Genomic DNA, 25,061 nt, shown 5'->3' with positions numbered 1-25,061 from the left:
AAATGTCTTCCCCAAGATTTCCTATTAACTTTTGGTTCTAATTCTAAGCATGTTCATTTTAAGTGGTCTTTTCTAGTGAGTCTCAGATAGCAAAGGCTACTTAGATAGTACTTCATGACAAATATATTATCCCAAACAATACATTGCTATTTTCTCCTAAGACTTTCTTTTCTGTGAAGAGAAAAAAAAAGCCACATATTATTTTGTTAATAAAAGCTTTGTTAGTTAAAGTGGTGAATTAATAGGACATGTTCTTTACATAATAAAGTACAGTAATTTGTTAGAATCTCTGGGATCGTGTTCATAAAGGGATCATCATTTAACAGAAGGGTCTTCATTCTGTCCAGAAAAAAATAAATTATTTTCAATTATTGAGGAAAAGCTTAATATTACAAATATTCACATAATTTGAAATGTTAAGCTTTTGGCACAAGAACTGGCTTTGCTTGTGTGAACCCTTAGGTGAATGACTTAAAATGCGTGAGATTTTATGGATCTCTAAAATTAGTCTATTGGTAATGACAGACTTGTGAAGATCACTTATGTGGAAGAATTTGGTGTCTTGGTATTTTTTAAATTTATATATATTTGTGTGATACAAGTACAATTTTGCTACATGCATGGATTGGTATTGATCAAATCAGGGTTTTTAGCGTATCCATCATCACCCAAATAATGTACATTGTACCTATTTTAGATGTCATATGATTGATTATAAAAGGAACAATGGGAGACTTGAAATAGGGTTTAATGGACTGTTTCCAGATTGCAGCTAACACAGTACTTTCTTTGTTAGTAATGCTCTGATACAGATTTTCCATGATGCAGAAGCTAAGTCCTGATAAACAGATCTTAAAGGACTGTTATCACAGCATGTCGTTATATGATAGTTACCCATCAGTCAAGTCCGCCTGCCACCAGCTGCTCTTAGAACCCTCAGCCGCTATGGATTTAGCAAACGAATTCTATTATACATGTGCTTGAATAATACGTGATTTTTTTTATTGTATTTGGGCTCTGGGGTACATGTGCACATCCTGCATCCTGCAGGATTGTTGCATAGGTATATATGTGCCATGGTGGTTTGCTGTCTCCATCCCCATACCACCGTTGCCTACATCAGGCATTTCTCTAGGTTTTATCCCTCCCCCTCCTCCCCACCCTCCCTGTTGTGTCCCCCTCCCCTCCCCTCCACCCCTACAGCTAGCCCTGTGAGTGTTGTTCCCTTCTCTGTGCCCAAGTGTTCTCATTGTTCATCATCCATCTATGAGTGAAAACATGAGGTGTTTGGTTTTCTGTTCTTGTGTCAGTTTGCTGAAAATGATGGTTTCTAGGTTCATCCATATCTCTACAAAGGATACAAACTCATCGTTTTTTATGGCTGCATAGTACTCCACAGTGTATTTGTGCCACATTTTCCTTGTTCATTCTATCATTGATAGGCATTTGGGTTGGTTCCAGGTCTTTGCTATTGTAAACAGTGCTGCAGTGAACATATATGTGCATGTGTCTTTATGATAGAACAATTTATAATCCTTTGGGTATATATCCAGTAATGGGATTGCTGGGTCAAATGGAATTTCTATTTCTAGATCCTTGAGGAATCGCCACACTGTCTTCCACAATGGTTGAACTAATTTACACTCCCACCAACAGTATAAAAGTGTTCCTTTTTCTCCACATCCTCTCCAGCATCTGCTGTCTCCACATTTTTTAATGATCGCCATTCTAACTGGCATGAGATGGTATCTCAATGTGGTTTTGATTTGTATTTCACTAAGACCAGTGATGATGAGCAATTTTTCATGTTTGTTGGCCTCATGTATGTCTTCTTTTGTAAAGTGTCTGGTGATGTTCTTTGCTCACTTTTGAATGGTCTTGTTTTTTTCTTGTAAATCTGTTTTAGTTATTCGTAGATTCTGGATATCAGCCCTTTGTTAGATGGGTAAACTGCAAACATTTTTTCCCATTCTGTTGGTTGCTGATTCACTCTAATGACTGTTTCTTTTGCTGTGCAGAAGCTGTGGAGTTTGATTAGGTCCCATTTGTCTATTTTGGCTTTTGTTGCCAATGCTTTTGGTGTTTTGGTCATGAAGTCCTTGCCTACTCCTATGTCCTGAATGGTTCTGCCTAGACTTTCTTCTAGGGTTTTTATGGTGTTAGGTCTTATGTTTAAGTCTTTAATCCATCTGGAGTTAATTTTAGTGTAAGGAGTCACGAAGGGGTCCAGTTTCTGCTTTCTGCACATGGCTAGCCAGTTTTCCCAACACCATTTATTAAACAGGGAATCCTTTCCCCATTGCTTGTTTTTGTCAGGTTTGTCAAAGAACAGATGGTTGTAGATGTGTGACGTTGTCTCTGAGGCCTCTGTCCTGTTCCACTGATAAACTAGGTATCAACGGCATGTATCTCAAAACAATAAAAGCTATTTATGACAAACCCATAGCTAGTATCATATCATTTCCCAACACCACTGGTTCCATCAAACTAGTACCATGCTGTGTTGATTAGTGTAGCCTTGTACTATAGTGTGAAGTCAGATAGCGTAATGCCTTCAGCTTTGTTCTTTTTGCTTAGGATTGTCTTGGCTATGCAGGCTCTCTTTTGGTTGCATATGAAGTTTAAGGTGGTTTTTTTTCTAGTTCTGTGAAGAAGGTCAACAGTAGCTTGAAGGTGATAGCACTGAATCTATAAATTACTTTGGGCTGTATGGCCATTTTCACAATATTGATTCTTCCTAACCATGAGCATGGAATGTTTTTCCATCTGTTTATGTCCCCTCTTATTTCCTTGATCAGTGGTTCACAGTTCTCCTTGAAGAGCTCTTTTACCTCCTTTGTTAGTTATATTCCTAGGTATTTTATTCTCTTTGTAGCAATTGTAAATGGAAGTTCGCTCATGATTTGGCTCTCTGTTTGTCTGTTATTGGTGTATAGAAATGTTTGTGATTTCTGCACATTGATTTTGTATCCTGAGAATTTGCCAAATTTGCTTATCAGCTTAAGGAGGTTTTGGGCTGAGACGATGGGTTCTTCTAAATACATGATCATGTTGTCTGCAAACAGGGACAATTTGACTTCTTCTTTTCCTAATTGAATGCCTTTATTTCTTTTTCTTGTCTAATTGCTCTGGATAGAACTTCCAATACTAAATTGATTAGGAGTGATAACAGAGGACATCCTTGTCTAGTGCCAGTTTTTAAAGGGAATGCTTCTAATTTTTGCCTATTCAGTATGATACTAGCTGTGGTTTGTCATAAATAGTTTTTATTGTTTTGAGATACATTCCATTGATACCTAGTTTATTGAGAGTTTTTAGCATAAAGTACTGTTGAATTTTGTCAAAGGCCTTCTCTGCATCTATTGAGATAATCATGAGGTCTTTGTCTTTGGTTCTGTTTATGTGGTGAATTATTTTTATAGATTTGTATATGTTGAACCAGCCTTGCCTCCCCAGGATGAAGCCTATTTGATTGTGGTGGATAAGCTCCTTGAAGTGCTGTTGGATTCAGTTTGCCAATATTTTATTGAAGATTTTTGCATCAAGGTTCATCATGGATATTGGCCTGTGGTTTTCTTTTTCAGTTGTGTCTCTGCCAGATTTTGTATCAGCATGATGTTGGTCTCGCAGAAAGAGTTAGGCAGGATTCCCTCTTTTTGTATTGTTTGAAATTTATCCATTTCTTCCAGATTCCCTGGTTTATGTGCATAGAGTTGTTTGTAGTAATCTCTGATGGTAGTGCGTATTTCCGAGGAATCAGTGGTGATCTCCCCTTTATCATTTTTTTTTCCATTGATTCAATTCTTCTCTCTTTTCTTTTTTATTAGTCTAGCTAGCGGTCTGTCTATATTGTTGATCTTTTCAAAAAACCAGCTCCTGGATTTATTGATTTTTTTGAAGGTTTTTTTTGTATGTGTCTCTATCTCCTTCAGTTCTGCTCTGATCTTAGTTATTTCTTGCCTTCTGCTTGCTTTTGAGTTTTTTGATCTTGCTCCTCTAGCTCTTTCAATTTTGATGATAGGGTATTGATTTTAAATCTTTCCTTGTTTCTCATGTGGGCATTTATTGCTATAAATTTCCCTCTAGACACTGCTTTAAATGTGTCCCATAGGATCTGGTACATTGTATCTTCATTCTCATTGGTTTCAAAGAACGTTTTTATTTCTGCCTTCATTTCATTGTTTATCCATTTATCATTCAGGAGCAAGTTGTTCAGTTTCCATGAAGTTGTGCAGTTTTGAGTTCTTTTCTTAAGCCTGAGTTCTGATTTGATTGTGCTGTGGTCTGAGAGACTGTTTGTTATGATTTCCGTTCTTTTTGCATTTGCTGAGGAGTGATTTACTTCCAATTATGTGGTCAATTTTGGAATAAGTGCAATGTGGAGTTGAGAAGAATGTGTATTCTGTGGATTTGGGGTGGAGTGTCCTGTAAATGTCTTATTATGTCTGCTTGGTCCAAATCTGCATTCAAGTCCTGGATACCCCTGTTGACTTTCTGTCTTACTGATCTGTCCAATATTGTCAGTGGAGTGTTAAAGTCTTCCACTATTATTGTGCAGGAGTCTAAGTCTTTAAGGTCTTTAAGAACTTGCTTTATGTATCTGGGTGCTCCTGCATTGGATGCATAAATATTTAGGAAAGTTACCTCTTCTTGTTGCATTGATCTTTTTTACCATTAGATAATGCCATTCTTTGTCTTTTTGATCTTTGTTGGCTTAAAGTCTGCTTAATCAGAGACTAGGAGTGCTACCTCAGCTTTTTTTTTTGCTCTCCATATGCTTCGTAAATCTTCTTCTAACCCTTTATTTTGAGTCTATGTGAGTCTTTGCATGTGAGATAGGTCTCCTCAATACAGCACACTGATGGGTCTTGACTTTTTAACTAGTTTGCCAGTTTGTGTCTTTGTATTGGGGCATTTAGGCCATTTACATTCAACGTTAATATTGTTAGGTTTGAATTCGATCCTGCCATTTTGTTGCTGGCTGGTTGTTTTGCCCATTAATTGATGTGGTCCCTTCATTGCGTCGTTATTCTTTACCATTTGGTACGTTTTTGCAGTGGCTGGTACTAGTTATTTCTTTCCCTGTTTAGGGCTTCCTTCAGTAGTTTCTGAAAGGCAGGTCTTGTAGTGACGAAATCTCTCAGCAATTACTTGTCCATAAAGGATTTTATTTCTCCTTCACTTATGAAGCTTAGTTTGGCTGGATATGAAATTCTGGGTTGAAAGTTCTTGTCTTTAAGGATGTTGAATATTGGACCCCACTCCCTTCTAGCTTGCGGGGTTTCTGCCGAGAGATCTGCTGTGAGTCTGATAGGCTTTCCTTTGTGGGTGACTCAACCTTTCTTTCTGGCTGCCCTGAGTATTTTTTCCTTCATTTCAACCCCAGTGAATCTGACAACTGTGTGCCTTGGGGTTGCTCTTCTTGAGGAATACCTTTGTGGTGTTCTCTGTATTTCCTGGATTTGAATGTTGGCCTGCCTTGCTAGGTTGGGAAAGTTCTCTTGGATAATATCTTGAAGAGTGTTTTCCAACTTGGATTCATTCTCCCCGTCACATTCAGGTATGCCGATTAAGCATAGATTAGGTTTTTGTACATAATCCCATAGTTCTTGGAGGCTTTGTTCATTTCTTTTCTCTCTTTTTTCTCTAATCTTGCCTTCTCATTTTATTTCATTAATTTGATCTATCTCTGGTATCCTTTCTTCTGCTTGATCGATTTGGCTGCTGAAACTTGTGTATGCCCCGTGAAGTTCTCGTGCTGTTTTTCAGCTCCATCAAGTCGTTTATGTTCTTCTCTAAGCTGGTTATTCTAGTTAGCATTTCATCTAACCTTCTTTGAGGGTTCTTAGTTTCTTTGCATTGGGTTAAAACATGGTCTTTTAACTCAGAGAAGTTTGTTATTACCCACCTTCTGAAGCCTGCGTCTGCCAATTCGTCAGATTCATTCTCTTTTTTTGTTCCCTTGATGAGGAGTTGTGATCCCTGGGAGGAGAAGAGGTGTTCTATTCTTTGGTGGTTTCATCCTTTTTGCGTTGTTTTTTTCCGCATCTTTGTGAATTTATCTCCCTTTATGGTGATTTTAGGAGGAGTCTCTGAGCTGACATTTGTTTTCTATTGCGATTGGAGCTGTATTGTTTTTGGCTTGTAGAGGGCGTTGCTGAGCTCTTTCGGGTTCAGTCAGGTTGTTGGGTGGGTGGTCCTTCCCTGGAGTTTATTTGCAGGTGGGATTGGCCCCGCCTTCCCAATGGCATCTCTCCCAGAGCTGGATCTTCCTGGTTGGGGTCAAGCTGTTGTATTTGCTGCCAACCTCTCTAGCAAGCGCTTCAGTTTATGTTCTGTGGAGGTGGGGCCTGCCAGGCCTTATGGTCTGTTTCCCTGCTTTCAACTCTGCCTCCCTCTGTGGGACAGTCAGTCCCGCTGGCGTTAGTCCAAACTCTGCCCAGTTCTCTGCAACAGCGTGCAGGTCCTGCAGAAGCCCTGCTCAGATTTGCATGACTGCCCACGGTGCCCCACAGTCTGGCAGCGCTCTTGTGGAACCTGGGTTGCAGGAGGGATGAGGCAAGAACAGGATCCGAAACGGAGCACCCTGGGGATTAAGTCCCCCGACCCTCCTAGCCGGCTTCACGTTTCAGGTGGAAACGCGCCCCTCCGGTCTTGATTTGCCCCCCTGGGCGGCTCCCGCCTTGCGGCTTCTTCCTGGGCCCAATTTCAGTGGCCTATCAGTCCCACAGAAAAGAACCCGGCACCTCCTTTGGAACCGTGAAGTCCTCCAGCCCTCTGCGTCTCATTCACTGGGAGCTGCACTGGGGCACTGGCTTCTCTAGGCCATCTTGGCACCGCCCCCCCCCCGCCCCCACCAATAAATGATTCTTATTCATCCCCATGACAATAAAATAAAAGACAATAAAACAAAAATCCTAGTAGGAAGGACATGATAATACGATGTACCAAACTGGGTTCTAAAAGGGCAATCAAATCTCACTTACATAAAAACCAGGCCATGAATTTACACATATGATGAAAAAACATTAACTGAGTTGAAATCTCTCCTTAAATTTTTCCCTTAGCCTTTATTAATTGTGTTTCCTTGGGAGAATTTACATAGCTTCTTTAGCCCTAGCTTTGTCATCTATTAACTAGAAGTAATAATAGCACTTACCTCAAGGTGTTGTAAACAAAGAGAGAAAATCAAGTTAAACTCTGTAAGACAGTGCCCAGCACATGTGCCAGCACAAGTGCTCAACAAATATTAGCTAAGAGTACTCCTAGATTGGTAGAAGTTATGTCTTCTAATTTGGCAAATAGCTATAAAGCCCTTATATTTTAAAGCAATTATGTTTTTCTTTTAATTGTTCGTCTTTCCATTGATAAAAATTTAAAGTTTTATCATCAATTTATTCTTTTATATTCACATAGTTGCACTTACGACAGTATGAAAATAATACTAATAATTGAAATTGAGTTTTCTGATGTGATGAGGCATTCTTACCTATTTCACTAAAAGTTTTCCTGGAACGGGAACAGGCGAGGTGCTTGCTAAAAGCTTCAGGCTAGGAAGTAGTAGAAAGTGAATATAAATCGGTTGTGATGTTACATTCCATGCAGACATCATGATTTTTGAGAGTTGTTTTTGTTTCAAGTGAACCAAGTTAAACCATGAATCACAACATCGTGTATAGCATACGTTAAAAAGGAATAATATAGCTACGAGGAAAAATTCTTATAAATTGAATATCATTTCCTAATGTTGATAATTGTGGCCACGTCTGGCCACTTGGGCATACTGACCAATTTGTATCTATAGACAAGCAAAGCCCAGCCTGTCAAGTCAGTATCAACCCCCAATCTTCTCTTTTCTTCTCAAGGATTTCTTGTGAGCCTTTGCAAAACAGTGCATTGATAATGCCCAGTCGTGGTTACTGCATTTTACTGCGGTTGTTATTAGAGAGACAATGTCAAACATGTTTTTTTTCTTGTATTGAAACTGATTTTTAATTATTATTTGTTAGAATACTCTAAGGAACCCTTTTGTGCAAGTTTTTGTAAAATTCTCCGTGGGACTTGATGCTGTTGAACTATTGAAACAGATAGATGAACTTGGTAAGTCCAAATTCACAAAGCTTTTATTCATGAGTCATTTCAGAAATATATATATATATATATACACACATGCATATATATAAAATTGTCCCATAGGGTAACATTTTTCCCTTTTCTTCTGTATTTAGTGTCTAGCTAGTTAGTCAAAGAAAAATGAGACCCTGGATATATCCCCCCTCCCATCTTCCTCCCAGTTGTACAATTATAAGTAGTCATGATTATTTGGACACTCATTGTCTGTAGTTTCAATAATTATAATGTAGGCTGGGCTTGGTGGCTCACGCCTGTAATCCCAGGACTTTGGGAGGCAGAGGTAGCCAGATCACTTGAAGTCAGGAGTTCAAGATCAGCCTGGCCAACATGATGAAACCCTGGCTCTACTAAAAATACAAAAATTAGTTGGGCATGGTGGCAAATGCCTGTAATCCAGCTACTCGGGACGCTGAGGCAGGAGAATTCTTTGAACCAGGGAGGCAGAGGTTGCCGTGGGCCAATATCACACAACTGCACTCCTGCCTGAGCGACAGGAGTGAAACCCTTTCTCAAAAAAAAAAAAAAATTATTATTATTATAATGTAATATAAATGCAGCTTTTTTTTCTTCAATCATAGGTAGGTTGTTAGAAGTAAGGGAACACTTTGCTTTAGTGACTTGATGAAAAGGAAGTCCTTAAGAACAAGGGAAAATGAAATTACTTATTTCTGGCTACATTTAACACTTTTATCTCCAGCGGTCTCAGTATCACTTGTCTAACCCAGAATGTAATTGAAAGAGATAGAGAGTTAGCAAAAGCAAGAAAAACACAATCGGGAGACTCAACAGAAAATAAAGTGAAATCAGTATTCAAGGTTGGGTCCTCCTCACATGGTCATTTAAGAGGAAGAGGCTGCAAAAGATCAAAGGAAGCCGTCTAAACTTATGCATTCCCTCCGCCACCTCCCCACCTTCAACCTAAGGGATGCAAGACATCTAATTCAGACTGTGTCTGATTCACTGTTGCTATGCAACCATGGGTATGAGAAACGGATTGAGAGCATCAGAATTTGGCAGTAGCAGAGCAAATGCCCTTCCTCCTCCCTAGCACTGCTGGGATGTAACTGAGTTAGGTTATAAACCCGTGGGGAAGAATTATGCCTATGTTTGTGTCGTATATGATTGTACACATATTATGATAGTCAACCCAGCTTGATTAAATAAAGGTATTAGTGGATTTATTCTCTGAAAGTATCATTTGGGCAAGGAACTATTTCATTAACATATCAGGGCTAAACTGCAAAGTTCTTATATAAATTTTGTCATTTCTAACTTCTGAACTAGGAAGTGAGGCTTAGCATTTAAAATAATATTAAAATGAATGTAGCACTGAGACTCTATATTTGTATAATTAGATATGTAACAGTATTGAAGAGGTTATATAGTTCGAATTCAGTGGACGTTGACACCTTGAAGTGTTTTTATGATCCTGTCTACTGGAATTTCTAAATAACTCTTTGATGTTGTGTTGATTTCCAGTGGCCGCTGGAGGCCACTGTTCAACCACAGTTTACCCCTCCCCCACCAACATCTACATCAAGTAAAACATTTCACTTTAAATTCTAATGAGAAATGCATTTAAGAAGTTGCCTTCTGTGAGAAATTTAGTCCTATTTTGGACGGTGTAAGAGACACGTCTGGGTTCTGTGAGGAGGGATTTATGGTATTCACAGCCTTCTCAGTATTCATGATGATAAAGTCAGTAAAAATTTAATTGGCCAAATGATTTGTTAACTTGCAATTTCATATTTACCCTTTGTCCCGGTTGATTTCCTCACAAAGAATCATAAAATTGAAGAGAAATTAAATCCTCTTTATACCAGAGTAATTACCTAAAATAAAGTCTTGATCATTTTGTCAGATTAACACAGATACCAAAAGTAGTAACTCAGGTAAGATTTTAAGTCAAACAATATTAGAAACTTGCAACTCTGTGGCATATATTTTCAGGTATCTTAAATGTTTCTATATCACAGCGTATGTAATAATATAGTTTATTTGTCCTATGTACTCTATACAGACTTTCCTTTGTTTCAATTTGTGCATTCACATTCTGTGTACAAAGCAGGCATTTCTGTTTAGTTATAACTTGCATCTCTGGTTTATAGTTTTTGTCCTAACTACATGTAGAGAGGTTTTTAAAATGTATTCATCTTAGTATTGTTAACAGAATATACTTTTTAAATTATCCTGTATCTTTCTTAGAAACTAGGTTTACAGTATTTGTAACTAGCTCGTCTCGTCAAGGAATATTGCATAACGACTCATTTTCTTTGGTGTGGAATACTAGATATTTTAAAATTCTGCAGCCTTTCATTATTTATAATCTTGTTCAGTGTTTACAAAAAAAATCAGTATTTCATCGAATTACTACCAGAATCAAGACCATAATATGTTTTTTTTTGTCTGTCTTGCTTTGCCTCTTTAGACATTCTAAGGCTGAAATTAGAGAACAATATTGACATCATTGATCAGCTTAACACACTGTCTTCTCTGACAGTAAATATTTCCTCTTGTGTATTATATGACCGTATTCAGGCAGCAAAAACCATAGATGAAATGGAGAGAGAGGCTAAAAGGCTCTACAAAAGTAATGAACTCTTTGGAAGTAAGTGCTGTTCTATTAGGGTTTGAGTTTCCCTTTGAACTAAAATTGGCCAAATTCTATCCTCGTGTCTTTCATCCAGACCTCAGAAAAGTAGTGTGGGGGTCATTAGGTCCTCCGATGTCCTTAGAAAGGAGAACCTTTCATGTAGGCAACCAACTATATTCTCTGACTAATTATGTGGGTGTACTTAAAATTAAGATTGAAAAGGATTACATAGTTACAGAGTGAAGTCAAGTCCATCCTCATAATCAGTCAAGATTATTTATCTAAAAGTGTTTTTATTTTATTAAGTGGGTTAGAGTGATGCATTTAATCTACTTAGTTGGTGATTATACTCTTAAACTCCAGCTTTGAATCTCTGAGGTTGACACCTCCAATTAACCATGTTTTCTGTAAATTAAGAGCCTGAACCTACTGTCACATTACTAAGTCGATTGACTGGCTGTCCCCTCTATGTACTCTCCAAACAATGAATAACGTCAACCATAAAATAACCTTTCTGCTGTTGTTGCCATTTTATTTTTAGGTGTTATTTTTAAGCTTCCTTCTAACAGAAGCTGGCACAGAGGCTATGACTCTGAAAATGTCTTTCTTCCTCCTGTCGTAAAATATACCATCCGCATGAGTCTCAAGACTGCACAGACCACAAGGAGCCTAAGAACCAAGATTTGGGCCCCAGGGCCACACAATTCTCCATCACACAACCAGATCTATGGCAGGGCTTTTATTTATTTACAGGATAGTATTGAAAGAGCAATCATTGAATTGCAAACTGGAAGGAACTCCCAGGAAATAGCAGTACAGGTTCAAGCAATTCCTTATCCCTGCTTCATGAAAGACAAGTAAGTGTGTGCACTTTCAGCCTTTTTAGTGATCAACAACTTTTCTGAGAACACACTTCAGTCAGTTCATTTAGATGTGTTAGATGAAAGGAATAACATTCACCAAACCTTTGTAATATGCTTGTTTTGAGAAAGAGTTCACAACATAGGTCATAGCTTCATTATAACTGCTCACCATTACCAAAATGATAAAGTGTTTGCCAAATGATTTATGTTTTCTTTTGTCATAAGAATCCTTAGCTCTCCAAAGGTTCTGGCCCTAAAATTGGAAGAATTGGATTCTAGACCTGAGTTCATGGCTGCATGATTTTGATGTTACCCACTGTCTAATGGGCTTACCTCCCTCTAGTTAAATGGAAGGGATGAACAAGACAATCTTAAAATTCCTTCCAACTCCCAAATTGGATTAAAAACAAATCTGAGGCCAGGTATGGTGGCTCACGCCTGCAATCCTAGCACTTTGGGAGGCCAAGAAGAGTGGATCACAAAGTCAAGAGATCAAAACAATCGCGGCCAACATGGTGAAACCCTGTCTCTACTAAAAATACAAAAATTGTCTGTGCATGACTGTAGTCCCAGCTACTCAGGAGGCTGAGGCAGGAGAATTACTTGAACCCAGGAGGCGGAGGCTGCAGTGAGCCAAGATCGCACCATTGCACTCCAAGCCTGGTGACAAGCGTGAGACTCTGTCTCAAAAAAATAAAAAAAAGAATCTGAGAACATGATCAATTTTAAGGAAACAAATTCTTGAAACAAATCTTGAACGTATTTTCATCAACTCTTTGAGATAACTATCGTGCCTGAAACTTTCATGTACTATCAGTTCATTTTGCTAGGAATCCTCTATATCTAAAATGGTTTTTCTATATGAATAACAAAAGTAACAATAATGCTTTTAGACAATTCAATTTGAATGTTTGAGAAATCTGCCAATTGGGTAGCATTGAATGCTTCCTTCACTCTGTAGATAATTTAAAAATAAATAAATAAATAAGCCTAGAGGATTAAGTTTTCAAAGCTCACCCTCCTAATAAAAGCTTGAGGCTGAATACTAACTTTAAAGAAATTAAATATGCTACTCAACCCAGTTATTGAAGTTTATATACAATTCAAATGGTATTGGCTTTTTCTTTTCTCTTCTTTTTTCTTTTTTTCAATGCTTCTGTCTTCCTTGGCTCTTCAGGAGTTATAAATGAGATGAGGTAATGTAACCCAGTGCAACAGTAGCATGGGGAAACAGGTAAGACGTCCATCAAGTAGACTGTCAAGGTTAGCTGGCTGTCGTGGAGGCTGCTGTTGAGGGAACTTTGCTGGCTGAACTACGTGTGAACTGCAATGGCTTGCATAAGTTATAAAGATCTATGGGGTCAATTAAGTTAAAATTCTTATTCATTTACCGGCTCATGTGTTCCTCTTATACATTTTGGGACCTAGGATGTTGGGTACCTGGATGTTTCTTTAAAGAATAAGTACAGTCTGTATTCTTTATGGGAATATGATCATAATGCCTCTCCATATATATAAACTGTTGCATATAAAGCGATTTCACATGTGTTATTTCATTTGTTTCACCCAACAACCTCGTAAGATAAATAGGAGCAGGAATTATGTTCCATACTTTCCAGATGAAAAAACTGAAATCCAGAAAGACTACTTAACTTGCCCAGGGTAATGTAACTGGTACTACAATGGTCCTTCTGTTTATAAGACCAGCATTTCTGCTTTATACTAGACCAAACCTAAAATACACAGTCACTTGCAAGAAACATTACAGGGAATTTGTTGTTAATGAAAGGTCTTTGCCTAGTTGTAGATCCAGAAACAACTTCAAGGTTGGACCTGAAGCAAAACATAACTAATTCAAGAAGTATTCTTTAAACACCTACCCCATGCCATGTAGTTTCCCAAGAAACAAACAAACAAAAAATTGAATATGGCCTTAACTCCCACTGCTCCCAAAAAACACCTCATCTCTCTGATAACGATACACTTCTGTATGCTAAAGTGATAATGAATGATAGTGATCTCATGCTTCATTAATATTGACGTTTTTCTCAGGGTACTTAGAGGTAATTTTTTAGCCTTGTAGATTAAAAAAGGAAATCACCTTGGGACCTTTCTCCAAGTAAAAGCTTTAGTGGAGCCCAACGTACAAAACAGAGTACCTTAGAATCTCTCATTAATATCTACTGCCTTTGCCTCAGCCCAAATAAGGGCAAAAATTGACGAAAGCATGGCTCCTAAGGTGTGGTCCCTGGACCAGCAGCATCAGTATCACCTGGGAAGTTGTTTAAAATGCAAATAGATGGTCCCACCCAGACATAATAAATCAGAAGCTTATGGGTGGGGCCCATAAATTTGCATTTCAGTAATCTTTTCAGGTGCTTTGAGAACCACTGCAATTTAACTTTAAGGCATCATGAGCAGGACACAAAGGAATACATCTGGGGCTTGAGGAGGTCTTCCAGTGATTCTCTAGTGTAGCACATCATCAAAACAGCCATTTCTATACCATATATATGGTATAGAACTGTGAGGAATCCAAGTTCTTTGTCTGCATTTAAAAATCAAATGCTTTGGGCTGGGTACAGTGATTCATGCCTATAATCCCAGCACTTTGGGAGGCCGAGGCAGGTGGATTACTTGAGCCCAACTGTTCAAGACCAGCCTGGACAACATGGTGAAACCCCATCTTTATTTTTTTTTTAATCAAATGCTTTGGATTTTATTTCATTTTGGGAAATTTAGTTTCATAATAACTATGAGCTTTCCAAGAGTAGATATAAATACAGTAATTTTGGAAGATACAGCTTTTAGTTAGGTAAACCAATCATCATCTCATTTTATATCTGCCTTTTAGATAAGAATTTATTTTAGACATTAAGGTTTTTAGCCTTGCAATTGTATTTGCATAGTAATTATTTTCCCAGACAGGACATACTCAAACACAATTTAAACAATATGGCAATTTTATGTAATAATCTAAAGCTTTCTTTTTTCTCTTGAAGCATTACACTAAAAAAAACAAAAACCCACAGACCCATGGTGAAATCAGCTTTATGTTTCATAAATAATGGAGTATTACTGATATATTTTCAATTTCAAAACAGGATTATAACTTCAATGTAGGAAAGTGCATTCTTTATATATTATAATCTCTACAAGTGTGGCATTCATTTCGGTCACTGGTTTTTTTTTTTTTTTTTTTTTTGCTTTACAGCTTCCTCACCAGTGTCTCTTATTCTCTTCCAATTGTGCTTATGGTTGCTTGGGTTGTATTTATAGCTGCCTTTGTAAAAAAGCTTGTCTATGAGAAAGACCTCCGGCTTCACGAGGTATGTTGAAAATCACTTCTTGTTATGAATAAGTCCTGTTCATAGAACAATTACTATGATTTTCATCATGCCTATAGAAACTCAAAGCCTGACTCATCCCTTATGAATGTTACAGAAAGGAAAACCTTTTACAAATCACCAAAGCAGCTGATAAGGCAATATTTTATTTTCTGAAAGAGTGACATAAAAGTCACCTAATAAGTGCTTTTGAAAAACAAAATCTGAATAAAATATGAGTACAGTGATAATTCTTAGAAATTACCTATAGGACTTAGGATCTACAGAGGAAGTTTAAATAACAACAATAACAACTGTTCAGGCAGAAAGATTGTTGGCATGGTAACTAAAATAACCCAAATGTAGGCAAAGATAGAGATATAAACATAGACATAGACGTATGGCTTATTTCAGCTTTCACTGAGAAAATTCTCTTTCCAGTATATCTTGTCTCCTTCAATTACCTTCTCCATTTCCCACTGACTCCTGACTTATAGAAACGAAGAATTTCATGTTATGCTACTGATTGGGTTAATAAGTATATCACAATGGAAGACAGAACCAGGAGTGTGAAGCATGACCTCTTTCTGAGCACGTTCTTCATCATTAACCCCAAATCCAAAATATCTTACTTCTTTTTAGAATTTATGATAAAGCATCATGTGGTTTTTAGATTGTATTTGAATAGAAATTATTTTATCTACTTATCCCATAATGAGTTCATTCTTATACTTACTTATGCAGTGGAAACAAAGATGAAACATTTCAAAACTGGGGCACAATAATTATTGCAAGGACTGGCTGAATTCTGAAATAATGAGGTTAGAGGAACCTATTCGTGCACTTGTCCTTTTCAGACTTACCTTGCCAATGCTTTTAGACAATTGATCATTTCTCCTTACGAGTAACTGCTTCATATTTCTGTTAGTTCAGCATCAGGCTTTCAGGGTTGTTCCAGTATTTGAACCTACATTTTTTACCTTTTCTGTTTCAATTTTGGTTGATCCACACAGCTGCATTTTTATATTTCAGTTACAATCTGGTAAACGTCTCATCAACTAGTTTGAATCCTGTTGTATTCAGGACTGTATGCAATGCTTTGTAATTCCAGTTTAGAAACTTGAGTCCATGCCCTCAACCACAATTATGATTGCAAGCCCCTACCTTCTCATTTTCTTTCAGTTCCTAGTAGTCAGAAGCAAATTATCACAGAGTAAGGAAAACCTTTGAGATAGAAAATGTGATAGAAACTAAGTCCTTCTTTACTTCAAAATTAATACCTGCCTTAAAAATATTACTTGTGATAGAAACAGTAAATATAAGTATGTATGCATACACATATATACAAATATATGTGCATATAATAAATCTGTGTGTATATAATACACACATACTGTATTATTTTGTGTTTGAAGATGATGCTCTCTGAATACATCTATGTATGTCACCAAAAAGCATAATGAAAAGTCATTTCTCAGTAGAAAATGCTAAGGATGTATTTTTAGCCATCAACCAGTTTCTATTTGGTAGCTCTGGGTCTCCATTGGACTGGTATCTACTTTCAAAATTTAACCACCCATGTCTTGGGGTCAAAGTCACATGGTGGAAGATCCCTGAACCTGGAATCATAATATCTGGTTTTGACTTCGAATTCTACCAGCCATATATACTCAGGCTCAGTCTCTTAAATTCTCTTGAGTCTGATCATCTAGACTTCATTCAACATTTATTTCCAGAATGTGGTGCTCTCGCTCGCTCTCTCTCTCTCTCTCTCTCTTTCTCTCACTCTCTCTCTCTCTCTCTCTTTCTCTCTCTCTCTCTCTCTCTCTGCCACAATTCTAAGACATTGATTTTTCCCCCCTTTTTAAAGCCTGCAAAATTGGGATACTTTTGTTAGGGGGTCATGATTTATTTGGCAGTAATCTTTCTTTCTTGGTGGCATGTAAAATAATGGCATATCCTAAGCGGTGTCCTAAATGCAAAGGAATATGGTAGGCTTGGGAAATGAATTGATAGAGGCAGGCGTGGAAGGAGTGGCATGTCCCTAGTGGTTCTTGCTCAGTTTCCCTCCACTGCCTACAGTTCTCGTCTAATCTCCTCCTTTTTAAAGATGTGAAGATGAGCCCAGAAAGTGAGAAGTGACTTGCTGAAGACCTTGGAGATAGTTAATGGTAGATCTGGCATTAGAACTGAAGTATTTTGACTTCCAACCAATCCTTTTCCAGATCATAGCTACCTTCACCCTTACAATCTTACTTTAATTATATAGACTTTTGGCAGGGTGTACATGCCTGTAATTCCAGTACTTTGGGAGGCCGAGGCAGGCAGATCACCTGAGGTCAGGAGTTCGAGACCAGCCTGACCAACATGGAAAAACCTCAGCTCTACTAAAAAATACAAAATTACCCGAATATGGTGGCACATGCCTGTAATCCCAGCTACTTGGGAGGCAGAGGCAGGAAAATCACTTGAACCTGGGAGGTGGAGGTTGCAGTGAGCTGGGATCGTGCACTCCAGCCTTGGCAGCATGAGTGAAACTCCATCTCAAAAAAATAGAAATAAAAAATACACACACACACACACACACACACACACACACACACCCCTTTAAGGACATTTTGCAGATGATGATGGATAATCTCTTAAGTTACCAGAGACTCAAAGTCACTTTTTCATGTCATCTTTTTATATTCTGGTAAGGTCCAAAGTTGTCCAGCTCTCACTTCTTTATCATTCAGATTAAACCAGAAAGGTAAATAAAATCAACATTCTCCCCTTTTCCTTCTGTAATTATTCTCTAGTCTTGGCAAGAAAACCAAATTAATTGGTATCTCAATGAAACCACTTATGTTTGACTTTGTTACAGTATGATTCCATGAATCCCTTTATCTTGTTAAATAAATTAGTACAAATCCAGTAAGTTTACTTATTAAAGTAAGCCCATAGAGTAAAAAAAGTACTTTAAAAATGTCTCTCAATTGGGTTTTTGTTCTGCACTTTTCTTTTAAAAATTAAAATACTAAAGCTATAAAAATCTGATGACACATACCGAAGAGTATATTTTTTTCCTCATTATTTTCATGGTTTATGAGTTCGATTCATCTAATGTAAGTCATTTATGGGACTTTCAGTGCTTATATTTAGTTGGAGATAGAATTTTGGAGTCATTCTCTCAGTTCAGACAGGTAAACTAATATATCTGTGGGCTGCAGAGATGGTGCCAAGAATTATACTAAGATTTTTAGTCCCCTAGTGCTTTACATTGAACAATTTTTTGTGCTTTCCTGACATATACTAATCCACAACACTAGTGGGAATTTGAAACATTTCTAGTAACGGTGACAACATCCTTTACATCATACTAAAAAACAATAATATCAATATGCATTGTTAATAGAATTATAGAAATTGAGGTAGAAAGTGTTAATATTCCTAATGAGTTAGTACTTGACATTCTTGCAGAATTGAAAGAAGACCTTGCTGTCAAGTAAATATATGAGTATTTATGATTTTTTTTCCTGACAGTATTTATGTCAACTCTTGTGCATAAGCTGCTCATGAATGTGGCAACACATTTATCCAAACTCTTCTAGAATGTCTTTCTTATTCTCTGCTGTAAACTGGGCAGATTTTGGACACTATGCAGAGGGGTTTTCCTTGAGCAACAGGTTATCAGATATTGATGGATTGCTCTGGCAGGTTTGGGAGGCTTGAGACAAGTAACACTTTGATGACAAAGCTGGCACCTGACATCTGTCACTTTGAGGAGGAACTAATGATATCCAAGAAAGCACAGTCAGCCGCTCTTGGTGCGCCACTTTCCGTCAGCAAGTTTGGTCTTGTTTATTACAACAAAGTGGGCAATGAACCTGGATAATTTATGGATGACTTATATACTCTCACTGTGCTTTCTCTTTATGAATAGAAGCTGTTTTCCTCATGGCATAAAATCCTGAAGTTTCATGCTAGAGTGTTAAATAGTGAATACTTTTGAAAGTACCTAACTCAATCTGTTTCAGGAAAAGGCAAAATGATCAGCCTCCAACTTTTATCAATTCCTGGGGCTGGAGTCTGATCTTGAGTATCAAAAATTTCAAAATTACAGTGATTAAACACCTTTAGTCCTGATATTCAAGCCTTCCAAATTATCTTTTAATAAGTCCGTGAATGAAGACTATTCTCAACATATAAGTGATTTATAGAAAGCTATCCATTGTTAGGGGAGAAAAACATGTTTATACACATGACATCAGCTTTATGTGGCCTCGATATGGTCTAGATATTCTTTGACCATCTTGGGAAACATATTGACATTATCCCCTACTGACATACATTGCTACTGGGAGGAAATCTGTTTGTATAGGCTACATAAACTTGTGCTAAATGTCAGCTTGGGAAGTAGTAATATAGTTTCCATAACTCCCCACTTAAATATATTCAAGTAGGCATAAAATTCTGAAAATACAAATAGTAGGAAGGGGAAATAAAAAGGCCTAACTCATCATATTGGAACAGGTGAATCCCTCCGAAATAGTCATCAAACATGACACAGTAATTTTTTTCAAATGGAGTGGGGTACACGCAAAGAGCTGCTGGAATAAGGTATCTGAGGTCTTTTTCACACCAAAATGTAATTTTGTTTTCAGTGATAGCATATGTAGCAATTGGGGAAACTTTCCTTAGTGACCTTTGCTCCATGCTACTTTGACCCACGCTTTCCATTCCCACGGAAGCACAGGTTGAGTCTTTACTACGAGCGGTGACAGGGCCTTGGAGGAGAAAAACATTAGGGAGAGAAGAAGGTGAGAAAGAGGGCAAAGTTAAGAGGGAAAGTCACAGGCTCTTTCTCAGTGTTGATTAGCTTGAAGCCCACAGCTTAGACTGTTGGCAGCCAGGTAGCTGTTTCCCTGGTAACAACTGGAGCAGCAGAGTTATCGAAATGTTATGTTACAAAAGCAGAAAGCAAAATTCACTATTTTGCTTGTAGAGCAAAAGATCCAGTGTATTCACTATATATTTTTTTCCTGAAAAAGGGGTGGGGAATTGACTATCCTTGATGTTGAATTGGGTTATAAAGGTGTTCGTGGAGATTTCTTTTCCTTTTTCTTTCTTTCTTTCTTTTCTTTTTTTGTTTTTTTTAGACAGAGTTTCACTCTTGTCGCCCATGCTGGAGTGCAATGGCATAATCTTGGCTCACTGCAACCTCCGCCTCCCGAGTTCAACCTATTCTCTCGTCTCAGCTTCCTGAGTAGCTGGGATTATAGGCACCTGCCACCATGCCCGGCTAGTTTTTGTATTTTTAGTAGAGATGGGGTCTTGCCATGTTGGCCTGGATGGTCTTGAACTCCTGACCTCAGGTGATCTGCCTGCCTCAGCCTCCCAAAGTGCTGGGATTACAGGCGTGAGCCACTGTGCCTGCCCTGTTAGTGGAGATTTCTTTTGTTCCTTTTTTTAAAAAAAGGATGCTGTGTTCATAAGCTTAACATTAATCATGATATGCAGGATATTAACATTAATCCAAGATATGCAGGATATCCAGGTTCCCCCAAGTACATGCCACATCTACATTAGGTATTTCTCCTAATGCTATCCCTCCCCTAGCCCCCTATCCCACTGACAGGCCCCAGTGCATGATGTTCCTAGGGGACTTTGAATCTTTCAGAATGCTTTTGAGTTAATGTACAAAGAGGTTGTGCTGGTTTATTTTTCTACCTTGTGAAATGCCTTGGGCTCTGGGGATATCACTGAGGTATCAAAGAACATCAATTGAGAGAGAGGTATTGAGGATCTCAGATACATGAGTTTATTATGAATTCATAAATGGCTTTTTGGAAAACAAGGATGACAAATATTGACCTAGACTGCCAGTAAGTGTTAAAGATGGGGAGGCTATAGCTAAAGGCAGAAAGTCTCCCTTAAGTTTCTGTGTTTTAAATTCTTAGGAATCAGGTATACTGTTTCTCTCAGAAACATACATACTGATTGTGTTGTTCATTAGTGTTTAGTTAAAAAATATGGATTTTTATGAGCTCAGTTTCTCCATTGAACTAGTAGTTAAGCCACGGTTTTTCACCAGCTTGAAATGCTCATGCCTGGACAAATGTCAAAATCATGTTGTAAAATTCTTCAGGGGATACCATAAATTTGATGATCTATTCTAAATTAGTTTAATCTAAAGATGTCAGCTAGATAATGATTATAAAGTGGGACTGTAATTTTAAAAAACCTCACCATCCAAATTGTTTATTATATTGTGCCACTCTGTAAACAAATACTCTAAGATGTTCTGGTGTATATAAGCATATTTCACACAGCAAGCATGGATAAATTCTTGATTTATGTAAATTATTAAAATGCCTAGTTCCATATATAAAGAGACTATCATGACATTTTGACATAATACAGGGAATAATTGTTATTTGGGAGAATATCAACACCTCACATTGTTTTCTTCTTACAGTACATGAAGATGATGGGTGTGAACTCCTGTAGCCATTTTTTTGCCTGGCTTATTGAGAGTGTTGGATTTCTACTGGTTACCATCATGATCCTCATCATTATACTCAAGTTTGGCAACATTCTTCCTAAAACAAATGGGTTCATTTTGTTCCTGTACTTTTCGGACTATAGCTTCTCAGTTATTGCTATGAGCTATCTTATCAGTGTCTTCTTCAACAACACCAACATTGCAGCTCTGATCGGAAGCCTCATCTACATCATTGCCTTCTTTCCATTTATTGTGCTGGTTACAGTAGAGAATGAATTGAGCTATGTAGTGAAAGTGTTCGTGGTAAGTCAGCCACTGGAATGGAGGTGTGGGACATGACCCAGTTTTGTTTGTTTGTTTATTTTTGGATTCTCAAACTGAAAGTTCACTTATCTGAATTTGAAATTCAGTGACAGCAAAGTAAGCTTAATGTCCTAATGATAGCTTTTCCTATATCACTGTATACCGGACAAGACGCCATGATATCTGATACTGTTAAGAAATAGTTCCTAAAGAAAGAACGTTAAAATGTAATACATCCTGTTTTAGAAGTCTTCGAGAATTCTAACTTCTCTCTGGTCCAATTCCTGAAACACCTGAAAGCCTCTAGTATTGAAATTATTCTCACGTGTGAATAATTCTCATGGTTCTCATGAGATATAATATAGCTTAAAGCCATAAAGACAAATGCATCAACAGCATATAATCAACCTTAAATTCTTTTCTGTCTTTTCAATTCAGAAGCACTAAATTAATTTAAGAATTTTAATTAAAGCATTAAGATTACTGACTGAAATTTAGAAAGTAGAATGAAATTTCATCATTCTATTTATGGAAATAAAAAGTAATGAATAACTAGCATTGACAACTTTGGGTTTAAATAATATTTAAATTTCTAATTTGTTGCAATTATCAGTATTCAATCAACTGATATGTTAGTATATTTTTATTCTTAATACTTCTATTACCTGAAATAAATGTATGGAGTGAAAACACCTTCTGGGTTCTAATGTTTTCAGTTAATTTTTGTCTTACTACTGAATTACCCCATAATTTCCTATTTTATTACTGGCTAAACAACATTTAGTAAGTTCAAATGTATATTTTGAATTTTTAGCAAGTGGTTTCCAAGTTGTAATTTTCCTGTTTTTGTTTTCTGCTATTCCCACTAGTCTTCCTTCAGAGTTGTAGCATGCTTGGTAAGGGACTGCTGTATTTTTCAATATGCTTAGAGAGTAAGCATCAATTTTATCTATACAAATGTCCAAAGTTTTAAGTATTTCATGATCCCTCTGGGTGAAACACATGAAATCTATAAGAATAATCATTGCTGTTTCTTTTCTTCACAGAGCCTGCTGTCCCCAACAGCATTCAGCTATGCAAGCCAGTACATTGCACGATATGAAGAACAGGGCATTGGTAGGTCCCCTTTCTTTAAAACTGGATTTTATTTTTCACAACTGTGCTATGTGTCACAGAAGAATAAACACTTGTGTTCATTTTTCAGGTCTTCAGTGGGAAAATATGTACAGCTCCCCAGTTCAGGATGACACCACCTCATTTGGCTGGCTGTGTTGTCTAATCCTAGCTGACTCTTTCATTTATTTCCTTATTGCTTGGTATGTCAGGAATGTCTTCCCAGGTATGAATGTGCTTCCTACAGATATATGCTTTTTATTGGTTGACTTCAATATAAATTAACTAATAATATGTTCTAATATTTTATTTGCAAAAAACTAAGTTAAAATATATATATACACCTTATTTTTTTTTCCGGAGACAGAGTATCCCTCTGTTGCCCAGGCTGGAGTGCAGTGGCATGATCTCAGCTCACTGCAACCTCCGCCTCCTGGGTTCAAGCGACTCTTCTACCTCAGCCTCCCAGCTAGGCACGTGCCACTACACCCAGCTAATTTTTTAATTTTTAGTAGAGACTGGGTTTTCACCATGTTGACCAGGCTAGTCTCGAGCTCCTGACCTCAAGTGGTCTGCCCAGCTTGGCCTCCCAAAGTTCTGGGATTACAGGCATGAGCCGCCATGCCTAGCCTTTAGTTATTTTCAATTAAAAAAAAAATCTTATTTGTCATATATAACCTCCAAAAAGAAATACTCAAATCCCAAAGCTAACAAAAATTGTTCAGGATGAGATAATATACTGCTAAATTTCCTCTCAGATATTCCTGTAAGAGATGGAGTGAATTAAGAAGCTTAGAATAGTGTCAAATCAATCCAGTCTCTCTACATAGGAGTATGAAAAATTATAAGGGAAAAACCAAGTCTCCTAATTCTAAGGAGAATTTACTAGATTCTAATGGAAGAAGACAAGTTGGGTTCCTCCTCCTAGGTCTCAAGCAGTCATCCTTTCTAACATTCTTAGATAGTTTTCCATTTAGCCCTACTTATATTTATACATTTTTTGATGTTGTAAATGAATAAAAAAATATGATTTCAGTTATGTAAGATCTTTGTGAAAGGCAGATAGAGACAGAAGGCGGATCAGTGATTGTCTGGGACGTGGAGTGGGAGCAGGGATTATCTGCGAATGTGCATGAGGCATGTCTTTTGAGTTATAGAAATGTTCTAATGCTGAATTGCACAACTTTACACATTTACTAAACCTTATCTGACTGTACACTTACAATGGTAAGACAAGTCGGTCAACAGCATGCATTGTGATGAGGGAAATGATATAAAATTGCATGACAAAGTTTTAATTATGTTTTTCTAAATGGCAAAATTATCATCCTTTTAGTCATGGATGAATATGTCTACACATGTCTGTTTGGACCCTTAAGGGGATTAAATTGTGGCTTTTTCTGGGCTGGAAACCCAGCCCAGAATCACGGATCTGAACTAGTCTTATCAAAGTAAAATCCCAACTTGTAGACATTTATTTCCTAGATAAGTAGTGGCTTTTTCCATTACAATAATAAATGTACAGTTAGATGAGTTTCAGTAAATGTAAATGAAGCTGCTTACAAACTAACAAGAAAAAAAGCCATCTTTTATTGCTTTACTTTGGAAACTGAGACCACTTTTTAGTTTTATTTGGTGTCAAAAAATAAAACTACTTCCTAAACCATACATAGGATCTACTGTTTCATTTCTGATGCTTAATGCTAACAGTCAACTAAAAATCACTTTTCCCAATACATTTTTATTACAGGAACATATGGTATGGCAGCTCCCTGGTATTTCCCAATCCTTCCTTCCTATTGGAAGGAGCGATTTGGGTGTGCAGAGGTGAAGCCTGAGAAGAGTAATGGCCTCGTGTTCACTAACATCATGATGCAGAACACCAACCCATCTGCCAGTAAGACAAGTCGGTCAACAGTGTGCATTGTGATGAGAGAAATGATATGAAATTACATGACTAGTAGTTTTAATTATTTGTTTCTAAGTGGCAAAATTATCATCCTTTTAGTCATGGATGAATATGTCTACACATGTGTGTTTGGGCTCTTAAGGGGATTAAATTGTGGATTTTTCTGGGCTCATTAGCTCAGTTGGTTAGCATATGGTGCTAATTAGGCCAAGATTGCAGATCCCTTTGTGGTCCAGTTAGACTCACACAGAGAAAAATTTTGTTCCTTGGCCACAGTCTGCACCCCTAACTCCAGCCATCTGTCACCAGTCATAAGGAATAACTAAGTAACGAG

At 37.4% G+C, this 25,061-nt stretch overlaps 1 protein-coding gene across 1 annotated transcript in view; it reads left to right on the top strand.

The window, feature by feature from the left end:
* Positions 1–25,061, top strand: part of ABCA12 (ATP binding cassette subfamily A member 12) — a 210,458-nt gene that overhangs the window by 132,742 nt on the left and 52,655 nt on the right. The window contains exons 20-27 of the mRNA XM_035305614.3: positions 8,010–8,100; positions 10,562–10,741; positions 11,268–11,583; positions 14,804–14,918; positions 21,376–21,705; positions 22,752–22,821; positions 22,910–23,044; positions 24,569–24,715. Of these exons, the coding sequence (XP_035161505.3) occupies positions 8,010–8,100; positions 10,562–10,741; positions 11,268–11,583; positions 14,804–14,918; positions 21,376–21,705; positions 22,752–22,821; positions 22,910–23,044; positions 24,569–24,715 (1,384 nt within the window). The remainder of the gene's footprint in view (positions 1–8,009; positions 8,101–10,561; positions 10,742–11,267; positions 11,584–14,803; positions 14,919–21,375; positions 21,706–22,751; positions 22,822–22,909; positions 23,045–24,568; positions 24,716–25,061) is intronic.

The sequence above is a fragment of the Callithrix jacchus genome, chromosome 6, assembly GCF_049354715.1.
Source record: "Callithrix jacchus isolate 240 chromosome 6, calJac240_pri, whole genome shotgun sequence".
In the NCBI taxonomy this organism is placed as follows: Eukaryota; Metazoa; Chordata; class Mammalia; order Primates; family Cebidae; genus Callithrix; species Callithrix jacchus.
The sequence above is the reverse complement of the archived record's forward strand: the minus strand, read 5'-3'. Positions and strand labels throughout refer to the sequence as shown.